The 17,169-nt window shown below is 57.8% G+C and overlaps 1 protein-coding gene across 9 annotated transcripts in view; it reads left to right on the top strand.

The window, feature by feature from the left end:
- The window catches only part of USP28 (ubiquitin specific peptidase 28), a 74,824-nt gene that overhangs the window by 55,670 nt on the left and 1,985 nt on the right, over window positions 1-17,169 (top strand). For 2 of the 9 annotated variants that reach the window (XM_082070496.1, XM_082070497.1), the window contains 23 exons: window positions 2,870-2,947; window positions 4,003-4,135; window positions 4,218-4,323; window positions 4,456-4,618; window positions 5,486-5,572; window positions 6,342-6,479; window positions 6,866-6,939; window positions 7,415-7,491; window positions 7,713-7,852; window positions 9,219-9,346; window positions 9,494-9,589; window positions 9,785-10,009; window positions 10,581-10,810; window positions 10,949-11,019; window positions 11,301-11,517; window positions 12,822-13,025; window positions 13,483-13,622; window positions 13,790-13,972; window positions 14,816-14,911; window positions 15,587-15,765; window positions 15,848-15,926; window positions 16,160-16,239; window positions 16,629-16,752. In XM_082070496.1, the coding sequence (XP_081926622.1) occupies window positions 2,879-2,947; window positions 4,003-4,135; window positions 4,218-4,323; window positions 4,456-4,618; window positions 5,486-5,572; window positions 6,342-6,479; window positions 6,866-6,939; window positions 7,415-7,491; window positions 7,713-7,852; window positions 9,219-9,346; window positions 9,494-9,589; window positions 9,785-10,009; window positions 10,581-10,810; window positions 10,949-11,019; window positions 11,301-11,517; window positions 12,822-13,025; window positions 13,483-13,622; window positions 13,790-13,972; window positions 14,816-14,911; window positions 15,587-15,765; window positions 15,848-15,926; window positions 16,160-16,239; window positions 16,629-16,752 (3,039 nt within the window). In that variant the 5' untranslated portion in view covers window positions 2,870-2,878. Of the gene's footprint in view, window positions 1-424; window positions 565-775; window positions 784-1,205; window positions 1,274-2,261; window positions 2,719-2,869; window positions 2,948-4,002; window positions 4,136-4,217; window positions 4,324-4,455; window positions 4,619-5,485; window positions 5,573-5,683; window positions 6,117-6,341; window positions 6,480-6,865; window positions 6,940-7,414; window positions 7,492-7,712; window positions 7,853-9,218; window positions 9,347-9,493; window positions 9,590-9,784; window positions 10,010-10,580; window positions 10,811-10,948; window positions 11,020-11,300; window positions 11,518-12,821; window positions 13,026-13,482; window positions 13,623-13,789; window positions 13,973-14,815; window positions 14,912-15,586; window positions 15,766-15,847; window positions 15,927-16,159; window positions 16,240-16,628; window positions 16,753-17,169 lie in introns of those variants that run through there. The other 7 variants (XM_082070499.1, XM_082070494.1, XM_082070498.1 and 4 more) reach the window with 7 other exon arrangements.

Genomic DNA, 17,169 nt, shown 5'->3' with positions numbered 1-17,169 from the left:
CCAGGCCCGTCTCCGTGCACGGGCTGCGTGTCGCCTGCCTGGCGCAAACCCCGTCCCCGAGGCAGGTTTGCAGCAGAGATCGTGCAGGTGCCGCCGACCCTCGTGTGAAAATCCCCCGTGTGCCTCCCTCGCCTTCCACCCCAGCTCTCCTGCTGCAGCTCTAGATTTTGAGAAGCGTTTCCAATCACAAACCACAGCGCGTCCAGCCTGGGTTTTAACACAACCATGTCAGCTATTAAAGCTGGGTATTTTTCCCTTCATTTTCCAGAGAAAACGAGAAAGATTTCAAGCAAATGGGAAAGGCTAATTTGGGCTGAAAAGGCTGTTAGCTTTTAATGAAGAGCGCCTGAAAAAGTCTTGCAGAAAAGCAAGACTGGCTATTTTGTTTTCTCTTTGCATATCAAGAAAACTGGATAAGGTGGCTGGGTTTTACTTTATCTACCCTGCTAACTCCTCCTCCTCGTCCCTCCCGGATTCCTGAGCGGGAGCGTCCGTGAGAACACAGGAGCCGAGAAGGTCCCAGAAGGACCACGCTGAAGTTCCCATGCCCCTCCAGCGCACGAGGTGAGGAGCAGCGCGGCTGCGCTGGTGCAGAAGGACGCGTCGCTGCATCCCGGTGCGCTGAGCCGGACCGCCCGGGCGCGGGCGCCTCGTCCGTTCTGGGGCTGTGGCACCGGTGGTGCCGCCGGCCGCGCTGACGAGCCGCCAGCGGCACCGCGGCTGTGCGGACTCGGTCCCTGGCGGGGGCTGGCTCGGTTCGGGGCATTAAGCTGTTTTGTTACAGTAAGAGCGGTGAAATCTCGGCTGTGTCAGCGTGGGGTGCGCAGGGCAGGGCACTCGGTGCCCTTTGGCTCTGGGAAATGCGCGGTTTCTGCTCCTTTTCCCAGACTGGTGAGCAGAGAGCGGGTGTCTGGCCCCCTCTGTCGTTACAAACATTTCCTGCCCGGTTGTCCCCGGGATGCGCCCGAAAGGAGCATCCCCGGCTGGAGGGCGACCGGGACAGGGACCTTTCCCGTGTCCGCGGGACGGCCGCGCTTTTTGCTCGGGTTTTGAATCGTTTATGTATTTGTTGTATGTTTTACCCCGGGGTCAGGCAGCCCCCGGGCAGGGGGGCCGCTCTCTCCGGGTGCTCGGGGCGGGGGGACCGGAGCGGGGGGACACCGGGGCGGGCTGGGGGACCAGACCGCGGGGACACCGGGGCGGGCCGGGCGCTGCGCATGCGCTGTGCGCTCCCGCCGGCATGCCGGCCGATCCGCAGGCCCCGGGCGGCGCGGTGAGCGGGGGCTCCGGGGGCTGGGGGGTCCCGGGGGGCCGGGGGGCCCGGGGCCGCGGCTGCCGCCGGCCGCTTCTCCTCGGGCTGCGCGGTGCCGGGACCGGCGGGCTCGGGCGGCGCGTCCCGGCCGTTCGGCGGGTTCCGCCCGCTGTTCGGGGCCGGGGTCGCCGTGCGGGTCCGGTCGGTCCGTCCCGGCGGCTGCCCCGGGCGGCGGTTCGCGTCCCCCGTGTCCGGCGCTGCGCGGTCGGTTTGGCGTCATTGTTCGGTGGGGGGACTTGGGCTCGGTTGTGTTTCCGAGCGCAGCGTGGTGCCCGCTGGTGTTAATTACCAGCCCCGACACTTGTTTTCGCGCCGTAGCCTCGCGGAGCGATGATCAGCCAGAGCGAAGCCACGTGCGCTCCCCAAAAACCCGGCGGGTTTGTTGCGCCGAGCGCAGTTCCCACGGTTTTGGGGCTGCCAGGGGCCTCCGGACACCTGTTGAGTGGGATGAGCTCCCTGCTGTCCGTACAAACCTCTGTTCCCAAAGGCTGGATAGAACTGCACTGGAAATCATTAGAACATTGAGCGGTGACTTAGAGCGGCGGGTGGGTAATTAGCTTTGCGGTGCAGCAGCGTTTGTGAGTCCTGGCGAAGCAGAAAAACCCAGAGAATCGTGCCCTGTCCTGCCTTGGATTTGGTTACTGTAATGTGGTTTATTAGCGTGTGGGTTTTCTCTACAATGGAAAAACACGCCTTGCGGCGTGAGGCGGGGTCAGCGGCGCACGCCGAGGTTCCAAATTAGCGCGGTGATCTAAGCCGCGTGCCTTTGCCAAACGTGCCCTTGCCAAACGTGCCCGGCAGCAGCATGGGTGGATGGCTCAGAAAAGTAATTGACTTACTACTTCCTGGTTGGAACTTGTGAAAGCATCTTGAATTTTTTCTAATAACGAGACAGTAGGAACCTGGGTTTCTCTGTCTGTGACGTTGCTGGTTAAGGTGAGCTACGTGTGAGGCGCGAAAAGCCGGGGTTTGTTGGACGGTGCTGGCAGGACTGAGCCGGGTCACCCCGTCATTCGGGGCTCAGTGAGCGCAGGCGAGGCTGCGGAGATTCAGTGAGTCTGCTAAAGAATCTCACCAGAGCTCGGGTCACCCGCGTGCCGGGGAAGGAGGAGCCGCCACAGCCTCTCGAGCCCTTTTTCTGCCACCGTATTGTTGGTGAGAAGTGACACGCACAAGTGGCATGTGCAGCTGGGCTTAAAATAGCGCCTGGCCGGTGCGCTGGGAACACGCGACCTCCTTATACGTCCCTCGGCTGCCGGGGGTGTCCCTGCCGCGCACCCGGCGCCGGGGTCGCCGATCCTCGCCGTCTGACGTGCTCCTGAGGGCGCGACCCATTCACGGCCAGTCTGTGAGCCCAGGGGCAATGCTGAGTAGGATGTTCAAGCTGACGTTGGTATTAACATCAGGCAAGCGTGGCGGCGGTTTTGTGTTAAACCGTCAGTAAAAGGGGGAGAAGGAAGCGATGCTGCGGTGAGCCCTCGGCGAGCCTCGCAGGACCAGCTCCCTGTCTGTCCCGGTCACCTTCTCACCTGAGCTTGCTTTGTTTCTCCCTTGTAGGATTGCCAGATGCTTTTAAACCAGCTGAAGGAGATCACAGGGATTCAAGATTCGGCATTCTTGGATGCGGCTCTAAAGGTGGATGCCTGTTGTCATTGTCACTGGAAGGAGAGCTCGGGGTTTGTCCCCAAAGGCGGGGTTGGGCGCTTGGGAAATGTGACACACAGGTTGGAGGTTTGCTGGCGAGGGAACGTGCATTTTGGGGGTTCACACGTATTCATCCGTACCTGAAACCAAAACCCCACGCTGAGCTGGGAACAGTTCTAACTATAGACCTTAAAACCCGTGCTCGCTGTGCTAAAATGCTGTAAACATCTCCTGGGAGCTGGGCTCCTCGAGCCCGTTATCTGGGCGCCGTTGTAAACACAGGCTGAGCGGCTCGGAGCAGGTTTTCCCCATGTAAGCAGGAGCCGTGCGGGGCTGCAGCGGCACCGCAGCTCTGCGGCTGCTGCGCCGTGTCCATCCCAGAACACTCGTCTCTGCTCCGGGGACGCAGGAACCTCAGGCGCTGGGAGCAGCAGCGTTTGCCTGGGAAGGTCCCTTCCCCTCGTGCCCATTTCAGTATTTGTAAATTGTGTTGTTAAACTGGCTGCCGTGCATTGGTCTGGAATCGCCAGGCGCCGTCCACCCCCTCGAGATGCAGCAGCAGGATGCGGGCTGTGCTGAAAATACACTGAGAGGCTCTTTGAGGAAATTCCCAAACGTTTCATTGAGAAATAATGTCCAGAAAATGCTAGAATGAGTTGAAAGGAGTTTGGCCCGTAGCACTGGTCTGTGTGAGGGCCTCGCTCAGTGAGTCAAACATCTTGAAATCCACAGTTTGATTCTGGGTGGCAAAGAGCCCTGTGGCGTTTCAGCCTCCTGCGACCACTCCAGTCTCTTGCGAGGGAAATTAAATTACTTAATGGAGTCGGTATTGTCCTGGTATCAAAGCCAAAGTGCTTACCGACAGAGAAACTGTAGCCATCGTTATTTTCATTCTTTGCTGCTGCCCGTCACCAGCAGGTCTTTGTGTGCCGTGCCCGGGGATCGCAGCGCGGTGGCATCTGCCTGTCCTGCCGCGCAGGCATCCCGTGTCACACAGGCAGGTGCAATGACCCCGGCGCTGCGGATTCCCCCTCTCATTCTGCCAGGCTGCAGATGGGGACCTGACGGCAGCCATCACATTCCTGACGGAGGAGCAGGCGCAGGAGCCGGTCGGGGACGCGGCCGCCAGGGAGCCGGCGCCGTGGGAAGGGAGCGCCGCGGGCAAGCGGCTCCGGCACGGTGAGTCCTGAGCTCGCCCGCGGGTTTCACCCGAGCCCAAACAAAAGGTGGAAAACTGATCTGAACGCTGCTCCGGCTGCAGATGCGAGGGCTGCGCTTGGCGCTGACACCAAGGACGACGTCGCCGCGGTCGCCAGGGCGCCGGAGTCGCCCGGAGCTCAGGCTGCGGACAGACACACTGCGGACAGGTCAGTGGGTCCACGCACGGGGTTCGGTTCTCCCAACAGCGCCCGGCTCTGCGGTCCCGCTCGCGGGTCCTGTAGCGCTCGAGGACGCCGGTGGGACCGCGTCCTACAGCTCGGTGCGTGTCGGTGTGACAGGCCGCAGGAAACGCCTCCTGCCGACAGCACCAACCGCTCCAAAAGGAAACGCTGCGAGGTCTGGGGAGAAAACCACAAGCAGAACGACTGGAGAAGAGTGGGCGACTGGCCCGTGGGCATGAAAAATATTGGCAATACGTGTTGGTTTAGCGCTGTCATACAGGTAACATGATAGAAACGTCCTTCTGGAGTCAGTGTTTATCAGAATTAAGTATGCAGCAGCTCTGTGAAGTCGTCATCATATGCAGATGAGTGAACGTGTCCGTGCTCAAAGGAGACCTCTGGTTTTGATTGAGATGGTTGCAATTGATTCTGGGCGTGCGCGGAAGAGCCAGAGCGCAGTGGACTGGACTTGGTGTAGAAACAGGTGCAGATACATAGAATCTGTGTGTACGTGTGCCGGGTTTCTTTGGTACAGCGATGTCCAAATGCTTATGGAGTGACAGAAGCTTGACTGGCAAAGTGAACTGATAATTCAATTTTACTGCAGTTATTGTTGGCTCCATAATTGATGGGGTATCGGGTTCTAGGTAATGGAGTACACTGACATAGATGCTCGAAGCAATAAGCAAATAGGCAGCATGTGTTATTAGTGATAACCTCCGTGAGGAGAGACAACAGTAAGTGGAACTGAGCGGATTTGTCTCTTGTAACCATCTCACACCAGCAGATAGATGTTCATGGTGTGTCTCCAGCTTGGAGAGGCGGCCAGAAAGCTTCACATGGGCTCCTTTCTCACTGGGTCCTTTCCCGGACGCTTTTCGTAAGCTTGTCTCACAGAACAGAAAACTCTGACCTGAAACGGTGACGTGTCCTAGAAAGGGCAGGAGGAGGCTTTGTTCTTTGCTGGGTGCGGGTGAGCTGGTCCGGCACACAGATGCTTACTTGGCAAATGTGTTTTCAGTAACACAAGGCCATGGAAGAACGAGAAGTTAACGAAAAAGCTGTTGAGCAGAAGAGCGACAACGGGGCATCAAACGGCCGCGGGTCAGGCCCTCGCAGGTGTGACGGGTTTTGCCTCTCGTTTCAGTCTCTGTTCCAGCTGCCCGAGTTCCGGAGGCTGGTCCTTGGCTACTCCGTCCCGCAGGACGTGCTCGAGAGCCGTCGCAGCCGCACTGTGAGTTCGCACCGAGCGTCACCGTGCGGTCCCCCCGTTGCGGTTCGCTGTTCCGCTCTTTCTCCAGGCAGGTTTAATTTGGGGCCATCTGAGACTCGGTGCCTGTGTTAACGGCTTTCCAGTGGTCAGGCTGCGTTAAAGGCACATTTGGGAAATACTTTTCAAAAACGGAATCACTGTGGAGAAAAATCGGATGCTTCTCATAGCGCTTTCCTCTGGAGCTTCTTCCTAAGGGTGGCGTGGGGAGAAACTCGTCCCATAAATCTTCTTTGTTAGCTCCAGATCGTTCGTTTGTTCACATGTGCTCTAGACTGGGTGTTTGAGCCCATCTCGAGCCCCAGAACCTCCTGAGGGCAGAAGGTGCTCGGAAACTGCTTGGAGTAAAAGGCGGACGTAGATTTCTCCTGCGCTCGTTAGATCATTCCCGTGATTGCTTCCCGTGCACTGCGTGTGCTGTTGATGCTCTACAGAACCCTGCGTGCGGACAGAACCCGTTCACAAATGCACCCGGTCTTGCCTTCTGCTGTAGCAATCATTTCTTCTGGTATTTTGTGTTGTTTCGGTAAATTCTCGTGTCCATTTGGAGACCGGATTGCTGCCGCGCACTGACACCGCGTGTCTCGGCTGCTGTCCCCGCTAATGCCCCTTTGCCCTGGGTGGCGGGTGCACCTCTGAAGTGTGTGCGGGGCCTTCTGGGGCACTCGGGTTTAAGATGCTGCTTTTTCTGAGTTGCGGGAAGGGTTTGGCTTTTCTTCTTTTTGCAACGCAGGAAAAAAGAAATATTGCATTCATGCAAGAGCTTCAGTGCCTGTTTGCTCTAATGCTGGGGACGCGCCGTAAGTTTGTAGACCCGTCTGCAGCACTGGAGCTCCTGAGGGACGCGTTTAGATCCGCGGAAGAACAGCAGGTAAAACCCTGTTAAAAAGCCTTTGCTTTCCTCAGAGCGGCACTTGCAGCCTATTTCTCTTCCTCCCGCTGTTCCTTTCGGAGGCCTCTTCGCATGTTTGTCACCCGACAAGCAGCTGTCCCTGTGCCATTTAGGCAGAATGAACGCGCTCGCTAATTTAACAGCCCGCATAACGGTGCTGTGCGCGGCGCCATCTGCGTGCTGGGTAGCGAGCGCAGTCGTTTCCTCTGATTTAGTTTGAGATGCGCAGAGTGTTCATTATCGGTCTAAATCAGCTCAGCGCTCGGTTTCACTGGTCCCGGGGGCGGGGGCGGCGCCGCGGGGCCTCGGCGGAGCCCGAGCGCGTTCCGCTCCGTGGCGAGGGGGCTCTCCCTTGTCTCTTCCAGCAAGACGTGAGCGAGTTCACGCACAAGCTGCTGGACTGGCTGGAGGACGCGTTCCAGCTCGCGGTGAGCGCCCGGTGAGTCTGGTGTCCTCTCAGGGCTTTGACCTGGCAGATTCTAGACGTGACACCCTAAAAATCCGAGGGCTTTACGAGAAAACGTTGGGTTTTGTTGACTGGGGATGGTGCTCCTGAGGCTCGGGATGTGCTAACGCAGTGCGACACGTGCAGTTCCTGTGCGTAAGCGTTAGGACTATTTATTCAACGCCACCATGGCCTGCAGAGCAGATGAGCTCTGTAGGGGCCTCGGGAGTGCACGAAAGGTCTGCTTTATTGGAGCTGCATTTCAAAAGGTAGAGCCGTAACTTCTCCCTTTCCCTTGCCAGCATGAGTGTTATAAGGTGCTTTTGAGTACGACAGGGGATGAGGAGCTTGCTCTGTATGTTGTGCTTGGATTGAACACCTGAGTTGCGACTGTAGGAAGATTCCCAAGCAAAGGCTTTGGTTGTGACGGGGGGTTGTTTTCAGCCTGTGCTTTTTCTTTCCAAAACAGGAGCCCCGGGGACAAATCGGAAAACCCCATGGTGCAGCTTTTCTACGGCACTTTCCTGACTGAGGGCGTCCACGAGGGTGAGTGAGTCTCGTAGATTTGATTTTCAGCTCCTGGGAGTGTTTTGTTTATAGCAGCGGTGACACAGAATTTGTTGTGTGTTCCTGATGAAATTGCCTAGTGCTTTAAACTTGCAAACGCTCTTCTTGCTAAAGTCGTCTGTAGCATTTATGGAGCCTGTAGCGGAGTGTTCTGTTCTCTTCAATGAGTTTGTGGTTTCTGTGTCGCTTCCATCACGCAGGCAACACCTTTTCCAAGATCGAGACCTTTGGCCAGTATCCCCTGCAGGTGAACGGTTACCGAGACCTGGCCGAGTGCCTGGCGGGAGCGATGGTGGAGGGGGAGCCGGAGGCGCCGCAGGCCCCGGCGTACGGACAGCAGGTGGGAGCTCCGGCGCGCGCAGCAGCGTCCCGCGCTGTTCCGAGAGCTGTAGACGGCGATCGCGAGTGTTCTGTGCGAACCGAACACAAAATGCTTTCTGGGTGCCTGGGATGTCACGTAAGCGTTAGTGCCGTGTGGCGGGACGCCCGGTCTTTGCTTGTTCGTAAAGATGTGTCGTCCCGTACAAGCGGCTGAGGAGTTTGTTTGGAATGCGAAAGGCAACGTGTGCTGGGGCCGTGTGGTAAAGTCTCTCTCTTTCTGTTGAAGCCTGCCCGTACCGGAGCAGGGACAGCCGCTGCCTCCATGTTTTCGGAGGGTAAAGCACGGTGCTTAACCGATGGTATGCCTTTTGGAATTTGTCTCTTTCTCCCCATTGGTTTTTTTCTTCTCATTTTCACTCTTACCTTCTGACCGTGCTGAGTTTTCATTTTTAGTTGTTGTTACTCATGAATCACACACCACTCGTGCCGTCCTTAGCGAAGGCGAGCGGTCCCCGTCGGCATCCCAGACGGGCATTCAGCCTGGAGAAGGGCTGGGAGGTGACAGGCAGAGGTCTGCAGAGTTGCCTGGGGCAGAGCGGGCAGGGAAAGATGTTTCAGTTTGTCTGGAAAAGGTGCTGCTGGCGTTTAAACCGGCAGAGACAAAGGGACGTGGCCAGTGGGTGAGCCCTGCCCGGCGCTGGGCTCCGGCGTTTGCTCCGGGTTTGCCTGGAGCTGCCGTTTACTGAGGCAGCTGTGCCTGAGGCAGAAGGGCTGCTGGGGCAGGTCTGGGGCTGGCGCTGGAGGCACTTTAGTCGTTCATTGTGCGGATAGAAGGAAAAAGCTCTGGCTTTATTTCTGAGCAATCTGGCTGGGAAGGCTGCATGTGAGCTTCGCTCCCGGGCGCGGCAGCTGCCGGCCTGCGGGGCCGGGACACCGGCAGCGGCGCGTTCAGGTGGGTGCGCTGGAGCTCACAGCATCGGCGTTAACGGGAACCGGCAGAGACTCGCAGAGACTCGTGTTTCGTTCTTCACCAGTGCATGCGACCGTGTTGGAAACGCTCCTCCTGGAGGCTCTTAGCTGAGGGCCAGCGTTTGCGCCGTGACTGCTCATTTTGTAGGGTTCTGCGCTGGACCCATTAATAATCTATCGAGCCAGATGCATCAGGCAATTAAAATTAGTTTTCTGAAAGCTATTTTGAGACTTCTTCACTCTTTTAATCTTGTAAAATTTACCTTTCTGACTAGTCACTCTGTTTACTAAGTCAGTATTTAGAGACAGGCAGACGGTTAAGATCGGTCTAAAATCATATAGGATCAGCCTAAAACATGCTGTTTAGCAGTCGTCTTAAAACAAGCCCCTCTGGGGCCCTTGTGCTCTCGCTGCAGCGCTGGTTCACGAAGCTCCCGCCGGTACTGACCTTTGAGCTCTCCCGGTTCGAGTTCAATCAGTCACTGGGACAGCCCGAGAAAATTCACACCAGGCTGGAATTCCCGCAGACTATTTATATGGACAGGTGAGTCGTTCCGTCCTGCGGTGCGTTCAGAGCTGTTGCTTCATTGCGGTCCAACAGGTCGTACGGGGGAGCGAGGGAGGATTTACCAACGCTTGGGAAAGATTGTGGCCGAATCTCACGTGGAGGGGATCTGTGTCTCTTGCTCAGGTACCTCTACAGCAGCAAAGAGCTTATTCAGACCAAGCGGGAAGAGCTGAAGAGGCTGAAGGAGGAAACGGTGGTTCTGCAGCAGAAGCTGGAAAGGTGAGCGGGCAGCGAGGTGGATTTCTGTGCTGCCTTTTAGATGAGTTTTCCGAGACAAGAGACACTTGCAGAGAAAGGACGGACGGAACCGGGTTTGTTCTGGGAAGCGTGTTTTCAGAACCAAACTGTTTGGTTTTGAATATCACTGATGCTGGTAGAGCAGTAAATTCTGCAGCCGGTCCCGTTTCTCTGCAGGTACCTGCAGTTCGGCTCCGGCCCCGCGCGCTTCCCGCTGCCCGACATGCTGCGCTCCGTGCTGGAGTTCGTGGGTGCGGGGACACCGCTGCTGCCGCTGGGGACAGCGCCGGGGACAGCGGGGACAGCGCCGGTGCCAGCGGGGACACCGCCGGTGCCAGCGGGGACAGCGCCGGTGCCAGCGGGGACACTGCCGGTGCCACCTGCCCAGGGCCAGCCCAGCAGGTGAGTGCAGGGCAATGAAATCGTGGCTCCGGGACACTGCGCCTCTCAGCTGAACGTTCCCTGCTTGCACCCTGAAAGTGGATTATTTACTGTTTGTGTGACTGTAACGCTGCATCTAATCTGTTCCGTTTCCAAAAGCTTTGCCACTTTCCCTGTCTGAGCAGCAATTCTGAGTTAAATTATGTGCTCTTTTTGGTTAGGCTACTCATTTTTTTGCTTCATCAACCAGTAAATTACTGCAATATGGGATTATTACAAACTTGGCCGGCGTGGTTGGTTTGCACTCTAAATTAAGCTGAGTAAATACATGAGTTTTGTAGTGGTAAGGGAAGGAATTCTTAGAATTGCTCGTTGTGGATCTGTACTTACAGAGTTCTATGAGAATTTGAGCTGTTATTTGTCTTATACTTCAGTTTGCTCTGTTAAAGGAGAACAACATTTCAGTTAATTTGTTCTACTCTTGTGCCATCCCAGAAGGGGCATCCTGCTCTGGCTCTGGAGCAGTTTCTGTTGGGTGTATTTGAAGACGAGAGACGAGGGCTGACAGCCTGTCTGGGTGTTTGCTCCGCAGCACGCTGGAGGGCAGGACGCTGGAGGGGCCGGATGCTGGCGCTGGAGACGCGCGGTTCTTTCTGGCGAGTTCCTCGCCGCAGCGAAGCCCCCGTGCTGCGCTCGGGCCGCGCGGCTCCCCGGCCGGGACGTCGGGCCGTCCGGCTCCCCGCGCGGCGTCCGAGGAAGAGCTGAGCCTCGTCCAGACCTGCCTGCAGCGATGGACGGGCGAGGTTGAGCAGGACGTGCAAGGTTGGCCCCAGATGTCTTTCGGCTCCCACGTTAAGAGTATTTGGTAGTTACTGCACGGCTTCGCGCTTTTGGAAGCGAAGGAAATAGCAGTCATTAATTTTAGTGTGTTTATTCTCTCGTTTGTGACGTTCTTGGCAGAGCTGAAGGAGTCTATTGCCAGAATCAACGTGTCCGTTGAGCAGATGTACTGCGACCCGCTCCTCCAGCAGGTGAGAAACCAGCTCCGCGGGGTCGGCGCTGGGCTGGTGCCGCTGGTGTGGGGTTGGTTAGTGGCCGTCAGTTTCAGGTGCGCACTGCAGTGTATTTTGAAAACCCGCCATTTTCTGATGAAGCAGAGAAAGGATTTTGTTGCTCTTTCCCTTAAAAGCCAGTTCTCGCAGAGTAGGAAATGTACTGTGTGAATAAAGAGTCTTGCACCAGGCGACAGCCACGAACGTGTTTGCAGTCTCTGTAAAGCTGGTTTGCTGCAGCCCGTGTCCGTGTGCCGCAGGTTCCCTACGGCCTGCACGCCGTGCTGGTGCACGAGGGCCAGGCCAACGCCGGCCACTACTGGGCCTACGTGTACGACCGGCGCCGCCAGGCCTGGCTCAAGTACAACGACATCGCGGTGACCGAGGCGTCGTGGGAGGAGCTGCAGAGAGACTCGTTCGGGGGCGCGCGGAACGCCAGCGCCTACTGCCTGCTGTACACCCGCGGCGCCGCGGCAGGTACGGCAGCGCGGGGCGGCCACTGACCTGCGCGGTTCCTCAGCTTCTCTTTGGCGCCGCCGCCTTTTGACAGTGCAAAAAACTTCACCCCACATAGAAGTGAGAGAGTTTGCTCCCTGCTCCATCCATTTATAAACCCCGATAGGGCCGCGGACTGAACGGTGCTGGTGAGGTTAGGGACAGTTCTTCCCATCCAATTAACATGTGCCAGTCTCCCATTTACTGCTTTCCACATGCATCTACTGCCCGTGGTTTTCCCTCTGACTCTTTATATGACAGTGTCGATTTTACAAGGGCATGTGAAACACCTCCTGCTTTGTTTCTCCTGGTTCTGTCCCGCGCTCTGGCTCTGCCTTGGCTTTAGCGATATTGTCACACTGGGCTGAAACGGGGCCCTTCTGTGCAGCCTCTTGAGCGCGCGAGCTATTGGTGGCAGCGGCTCAGTGCGTGTGCAGTGCCAATGTATAAATAGTTCTGCGCAGAAATTACTGTGCACGTGGCGCTATACATGGCAAACAGCTGTAGAAGAACCTAATAATTTCACGCGTGGTTCATTTCGATGTAACAAATGGAAAGAAACAATGGAGAACTGTCATTCTGTTCATCGCTAAATATGGCTGATGAGGATCTGGAGGTCGTTCTTTGTCTCCTGTGACAGTTCTGTTGCTCAAATGGACCCAGGATTTTTTTTCCCCCTGTAATGCGTTTTGTATTGTTTTTTGAAGATGCTTTGCTTTCACAATGGGTGCATAAGAAATAGAATTGTCAGTTGCTTTTGATACATTTCAAGAGTTGTCTAAAGCTGATGCTACTCTGAGTTGGCGCTATTTTAAACCAAATACTGAAGTAGATCTGAACAGTGCTGAGAAATGCCAGCGTGGCACTGGCGCCGTGGCATCCGCGCAGTTCCCACCTCTGGGTGCTGTGCAGGGTCGTAGGTGTCTCCAGCTGCATTGTGAATGGTCCCGCTATTGGCAGTTTAAACACTGTTCTCGATTGTGCCCGTGAATAAGGATGAATTTCTGAGCTACGGCATCAGCAGGCGCCGTTTCTGGAGGTTCTCTGTGGTACAGGCCATCCAGTGGCAGAACAAAACCGGGGTTTGTTTCACACCACTCTGTAGATTTGTCTTCGGTTTTGCACTTTTGCTTATGAATCATCTTAAATGAAACAGGGCAAAAAAGTGGTGTTTTTCCCATTTACCTCCCGGCCAGTTCGGCTGCGGCTCTCGGTCGTGGCGCGTTTGTCGAGCCGCTCCGGCGTGTCCGCTGCCGTTTGTTAATCGCGGCCCCGTGTTCCTGCAGGCGCGGGCGGTGTCTCGGAGGCCGGGCGGCTGCAGGAGGAGCTCGACGCGCTGTCCCCGGAGCTCCGGCACTACGTGCAGGAGGAGAACTGGCGCCTGGAGCGCGAGGCGGAGGAGTGGGACGAGGAGCCGTCCTGCTCGGTGCCCCCGGCCGAGCCGTCGCCCGCCGCGGGGCCGCAGGAGCTCTCCTCCGAGTCGGGACCAGGTAATGCCGCGGTGAAACCGGGAACGGGTCGAAATACACCAAAAGACAAAAAACATCAGGGTGGTGGAGCCTTGCAGAAATCTGTGTGTGCCTGGGAGAAGCTGGTGTTGGAGCAGCGGCAGGAGGCTCCGTCCTGGCAAACCAAAGGCTGTTCTGCCGTTGGTGCCAGTGCCTCCTCACAGCCTTGTCACCAGAAATGCCATTCACCACTCATTTAATCATACTGGGCTAATTTCATCTCGCTCCTGGGCTTTATTTTCATTAATAAATACGAGTGGAAGCGGTCGAGGCGCTGTTCTCTGGAGCAGGAACCCCGGGAGGGGTGTGCAGAGGTGCCTTCCCCTCTGGGGTGAGCAGCAGCCGTCTAGTCCGGTGCAGACAAGCGTTAGAGAACAAGAGCGACGTCGGTGTCCCGGTTCGTGCTCACTAACGCGATGTGGTCCCTGTGTCCCCACAGATGTGCTGCCGGGCCGCGAGCGGAGCGCGCGCTCGCTGTCCTCCGAGCACGCCCGCATGGCCGCGGAGCAGACGGCCCAGGCCATCGCCAACACCGCCGATGCCTACGAGAGGGACGGCGTGGAGGCCGCGCTCTGCGAGGTACGAGCTGTGCCCCGGAGCCACCGCATCTTCTCTTGCGTTCAGCCTCCTCGCCTTCGCTTGCTCCGTTTCTGTGCAGCTCTGCGCCACGGCTGCCTCGGCCACCTCTCGCTTTCCTGTGCTTTGCCTTGGTTTCTCTTACTCCTTCTCTTCTGTTTCGGCTGCAGCCGGAGGAGGTAGAGCCGGAGGAGGCACCGGCGGGAGGAGCCGGGACGGCCGAGGCCGAGCGGCCGTGGGACGCGGAGCAGCGCGGACCGGCTGCCCCGAGCAGCTCCCGGCTCTCCGAGGTGGAAATCCCCAGCGTGGGGAAGATCCCCGTTAGGTCTGATGCAGACGGATATAACGAGGAGGTACAGAGCCCAGCGCAGGGCTTAATTAGTGCCGGTCATTAACCTGTAACTCTGGCGTGAGCTGGCTTGGAGCTTTCCTGAGACGGGGTACGGTAGGAGCCTGTCGTGGAAACGTCGCTGTTCGCAAAGTGCCTGTTCCCACTGCAGAGATGACAAAGGCCAGAGCAAATCCTTCACTAGTTTCACTTTAAACTCCATCAGAAAAGCAGCTCTGTGAAAGCGCTCAGTCGTTAGGTCTGCACGTTGTCCCGAGAAGTCTTCCTGGCACAACTCTATCAAAACCAATCCTGCTGGTATTAATTTATTGACAGGCGTCTTGGCTGCCTTCAGTTAGAGTTCCGTCCCCTCTCTCAGACATTAACCGCTAATAATGAGCAGAACTTACAGCCCTGGCTGCTGAGTTTGTGGGTCTGACTGTGTAACCGCGCTGGGACGCGCTCAAGCAGCGTTGGCAAGTTCGGCCTCTCCCGGCACGATTGGTCTCACACAACCCCGGGTGCTGCTCCTCACGCTGTGTGATGTGGCACAACGCGCTGCTCTCCTCGTGCCGCTGGCGACGCTGGAGGGGACGCGGAGGGGCTGAGGTCGCTGTGCTCCGTGTTCTCGCGTGTTCCGTTGCAGCTTGCGGTGACCGGCCTCCAGCGCTCCGGGTGCCTGGAGACAGCTCTGCATGTGAAACGCATGCGGTAGATGGAGCACGGAGCGTACGAGAAAAGCACAGCTTGTTCCGCCTGCAGTTTCCTTTAAACCTTCTCTCGTGCCAGTTTTTCCCGATCTTCACCGTGCCTTCTGTTCTGTCCCTGTGTGTCTGTGTCCCTGTCCGTGCGTCCTGTGCCGCGGCAGGTGATGCTGAGCCCCGCCATGCAAGGCGTCATCCTGGCCATTGCCAAAGCGCGCCAGACCTTCGATCGCGATGGGTCTGAAGCGGGGCTCGTCAAGGTACCTGCTGGTGTGCTCGGCCCGGCGGCCGGTGCCGCGGTGGCACGTCCGGAACGGGAGGGGGCGGCTCGTGCGGGTTTTCCTCCGGCTCGTGGCCTGTCCATCCTGCAGTTCTGTTTCTGCTCTTATTGTGACAACAGATCTGTGGGTTCTCCACAGTTTTTGGAGTCTGTAAGGAAACTCCCTCCTCCCAGGAGAAAATCCAGCCTTTGTTTCCTTTCTTTTTTTTACTTTTCACTACTTTTTCTGCTTTTGGTATTGGCAGTTTTCTCAACGTGCACAATACAGCACAGGCTCCCTGGCACGCCTCTCAGGATCTGTTCTCTGGGTCCTCGGCGTGATCGTCAGGCAATAAACCAGCACTCGTGACAGGTTTATTCGGTCCTGAACACACACTTGTGTGACCTCCCTCGTAGAACGTGTCCTCAAGAAACGCACGTGTTGAGCAGAGGGGCTGGGAACGAGCACGGCCGAAACTGAACCCGCCATTCGGCTTCACGGGCGGGCAGGCTTAGCAGAAAATGCCGCGTGGGAGAACCACCCGTGCTCTTAATCTACAGGAATATAAATCGCTAGATACTCTTGCGCCTTTACCGCGGATATAGCACATCACAGGCAGGTGACCGCGATGCCCACGGTGCCCGCTCACGCGCCGCTGGCGCGCTGTCCCCGCAGGCGTTCCACGAGGAGTACTCGCGGCTGTACCTGCTGGCCAAGGAGGCGCCGACGCCGTGCAGCGACGCGCGGCTGCAGCACGTGCTCATCTACCTGCTGCAGAACAACGCGCCGCAGCAGGTGGTGGAGCGGACCCTGCTCGAGCAGTTCGCCGACAAGAACCTCAGCTACGACGAGAGGTTTGTGCCGCGGGTGCCGCCGCGCAGCTTCTCTCACCGGGAAGCGGCCATTCTGACGTTTCTCCTCCTCTTGCACGGGCAGGTCCATCAGCATCATGAAGGTGGCGCGGGCGAAGCTGCGCGAGATCGGCCCCGACGACGTGGATATGGAGGAGTACCGGGTAAGGGCACCGTGCCGCGGTGTCTCTGGTGCTGCCGCCAGGCGTGTGTCTGCACGGGGATGCTGGGAGGGAGGACGAATGCACCTGAGCTTTGCGGAGCGCCTGTGCACTTGGCTAAATCGCTTTGTGAGTCGCTTGCAAGAGATGTTTAAAGCCTTCAAAGGGTAAAAGCTTTTGGGTTGTGAAGGGACGTAACGGGCGGGGGGCTGACGCTGTCTTGCTGCTCCCCGCAGAGGTGGCACGAAGACTACAGCCTTTTCCGCAAGGTCTCGGTGTACCTGCTGACGGGCCTGGAGCTCTACCAGAACAAAAAGTGAGTGCCTGTCGTGGTGTGTTTGGACAAGACGAGCTGCGGCCTCCACGTGAGGGCACTTGGACAGAACGTCCTGCAGACCCAGCATGGTTGGGAGTTCACTCGTGTTTTTGAGGCCACTGGGCTTGCTCTTGGAGCTGCTGGTAGCCCTCACTTGGATCCGCGCTCAGCAGCCCGGGTGAGCGCTTTGGTATCGTGATGAGCTACCAGGCAGTGCCTGCCACTTTCCCTTCATTTTGTCCTCTGTGAATTAGAGCTTTATATTCTCATTTCCAGAGGCGGGTTTGCAGGAACGAGTGCCGTCGGGGGGTTTGTTTCATTTTGCTTTGGACTCCTGTATCAAAACGCTCCCCAAGCAGGCGGGACTGACGCCGTGCCGCCCTCCGCAGGTACCAGGAGTCGCTGACCTACCTGGTGTACGCCTACCAGAGCAACGAGCAGCTGCTGCGCAAGGGGCCGGGCCGCGGCGTGAGCGAGGCGCTCATCGCCCTGTACCGCAGGAAGTGTCTGCTGGTTCGTACCGGGCCCGGGGACGTGGGCACGGAGCAGCGCGGGGACGCCAGATCCCACGGGGACGCCAGATCCCGCGGGGACGCCAGATCCCACAGGGGCACCAGATCCCACAGGGGCACCAGATCCCACAGGGACACCAGATCCCGCGGGGACGCCAGATCCCACAGGGACGCCAGATCCCACAGGGACACCAGATCCCGCGGGGACGCCAGATCCCACAGGGGCGCCAGATCCCACAGGGACGCCAGATCCCACAGGGACACCAGATCCCGCGGGGACGCCAGATCCCACAGGGACACCAGATCCCGCGGGGACGCCAGATCCCACAGGGGCGCCAGATCCCACAGGGACGCCAGATCCCACAGGGACGCCAGATCCCGCGGGGATGCTCGCTCACCTGGGTCCTTGCCTGGGCAA

Source organism: Streptopelia decaocto (genome assembly GCF_964273445.1).
Source record: "Streptopelia decaocto genome assembly, chromosome: 21".
In the NCBI taxonomy this organism is placed as follows: Eukaryota; Metazoa; Chordata; class Aves; order Columbiformes; family Columbidae; genus Streptopelia; species Streptopelia decaocto.
Note: the sequence above shows the minus strand (reverse complement) of the source record. Positions and strands in the feature narration are given on the sequence as shown.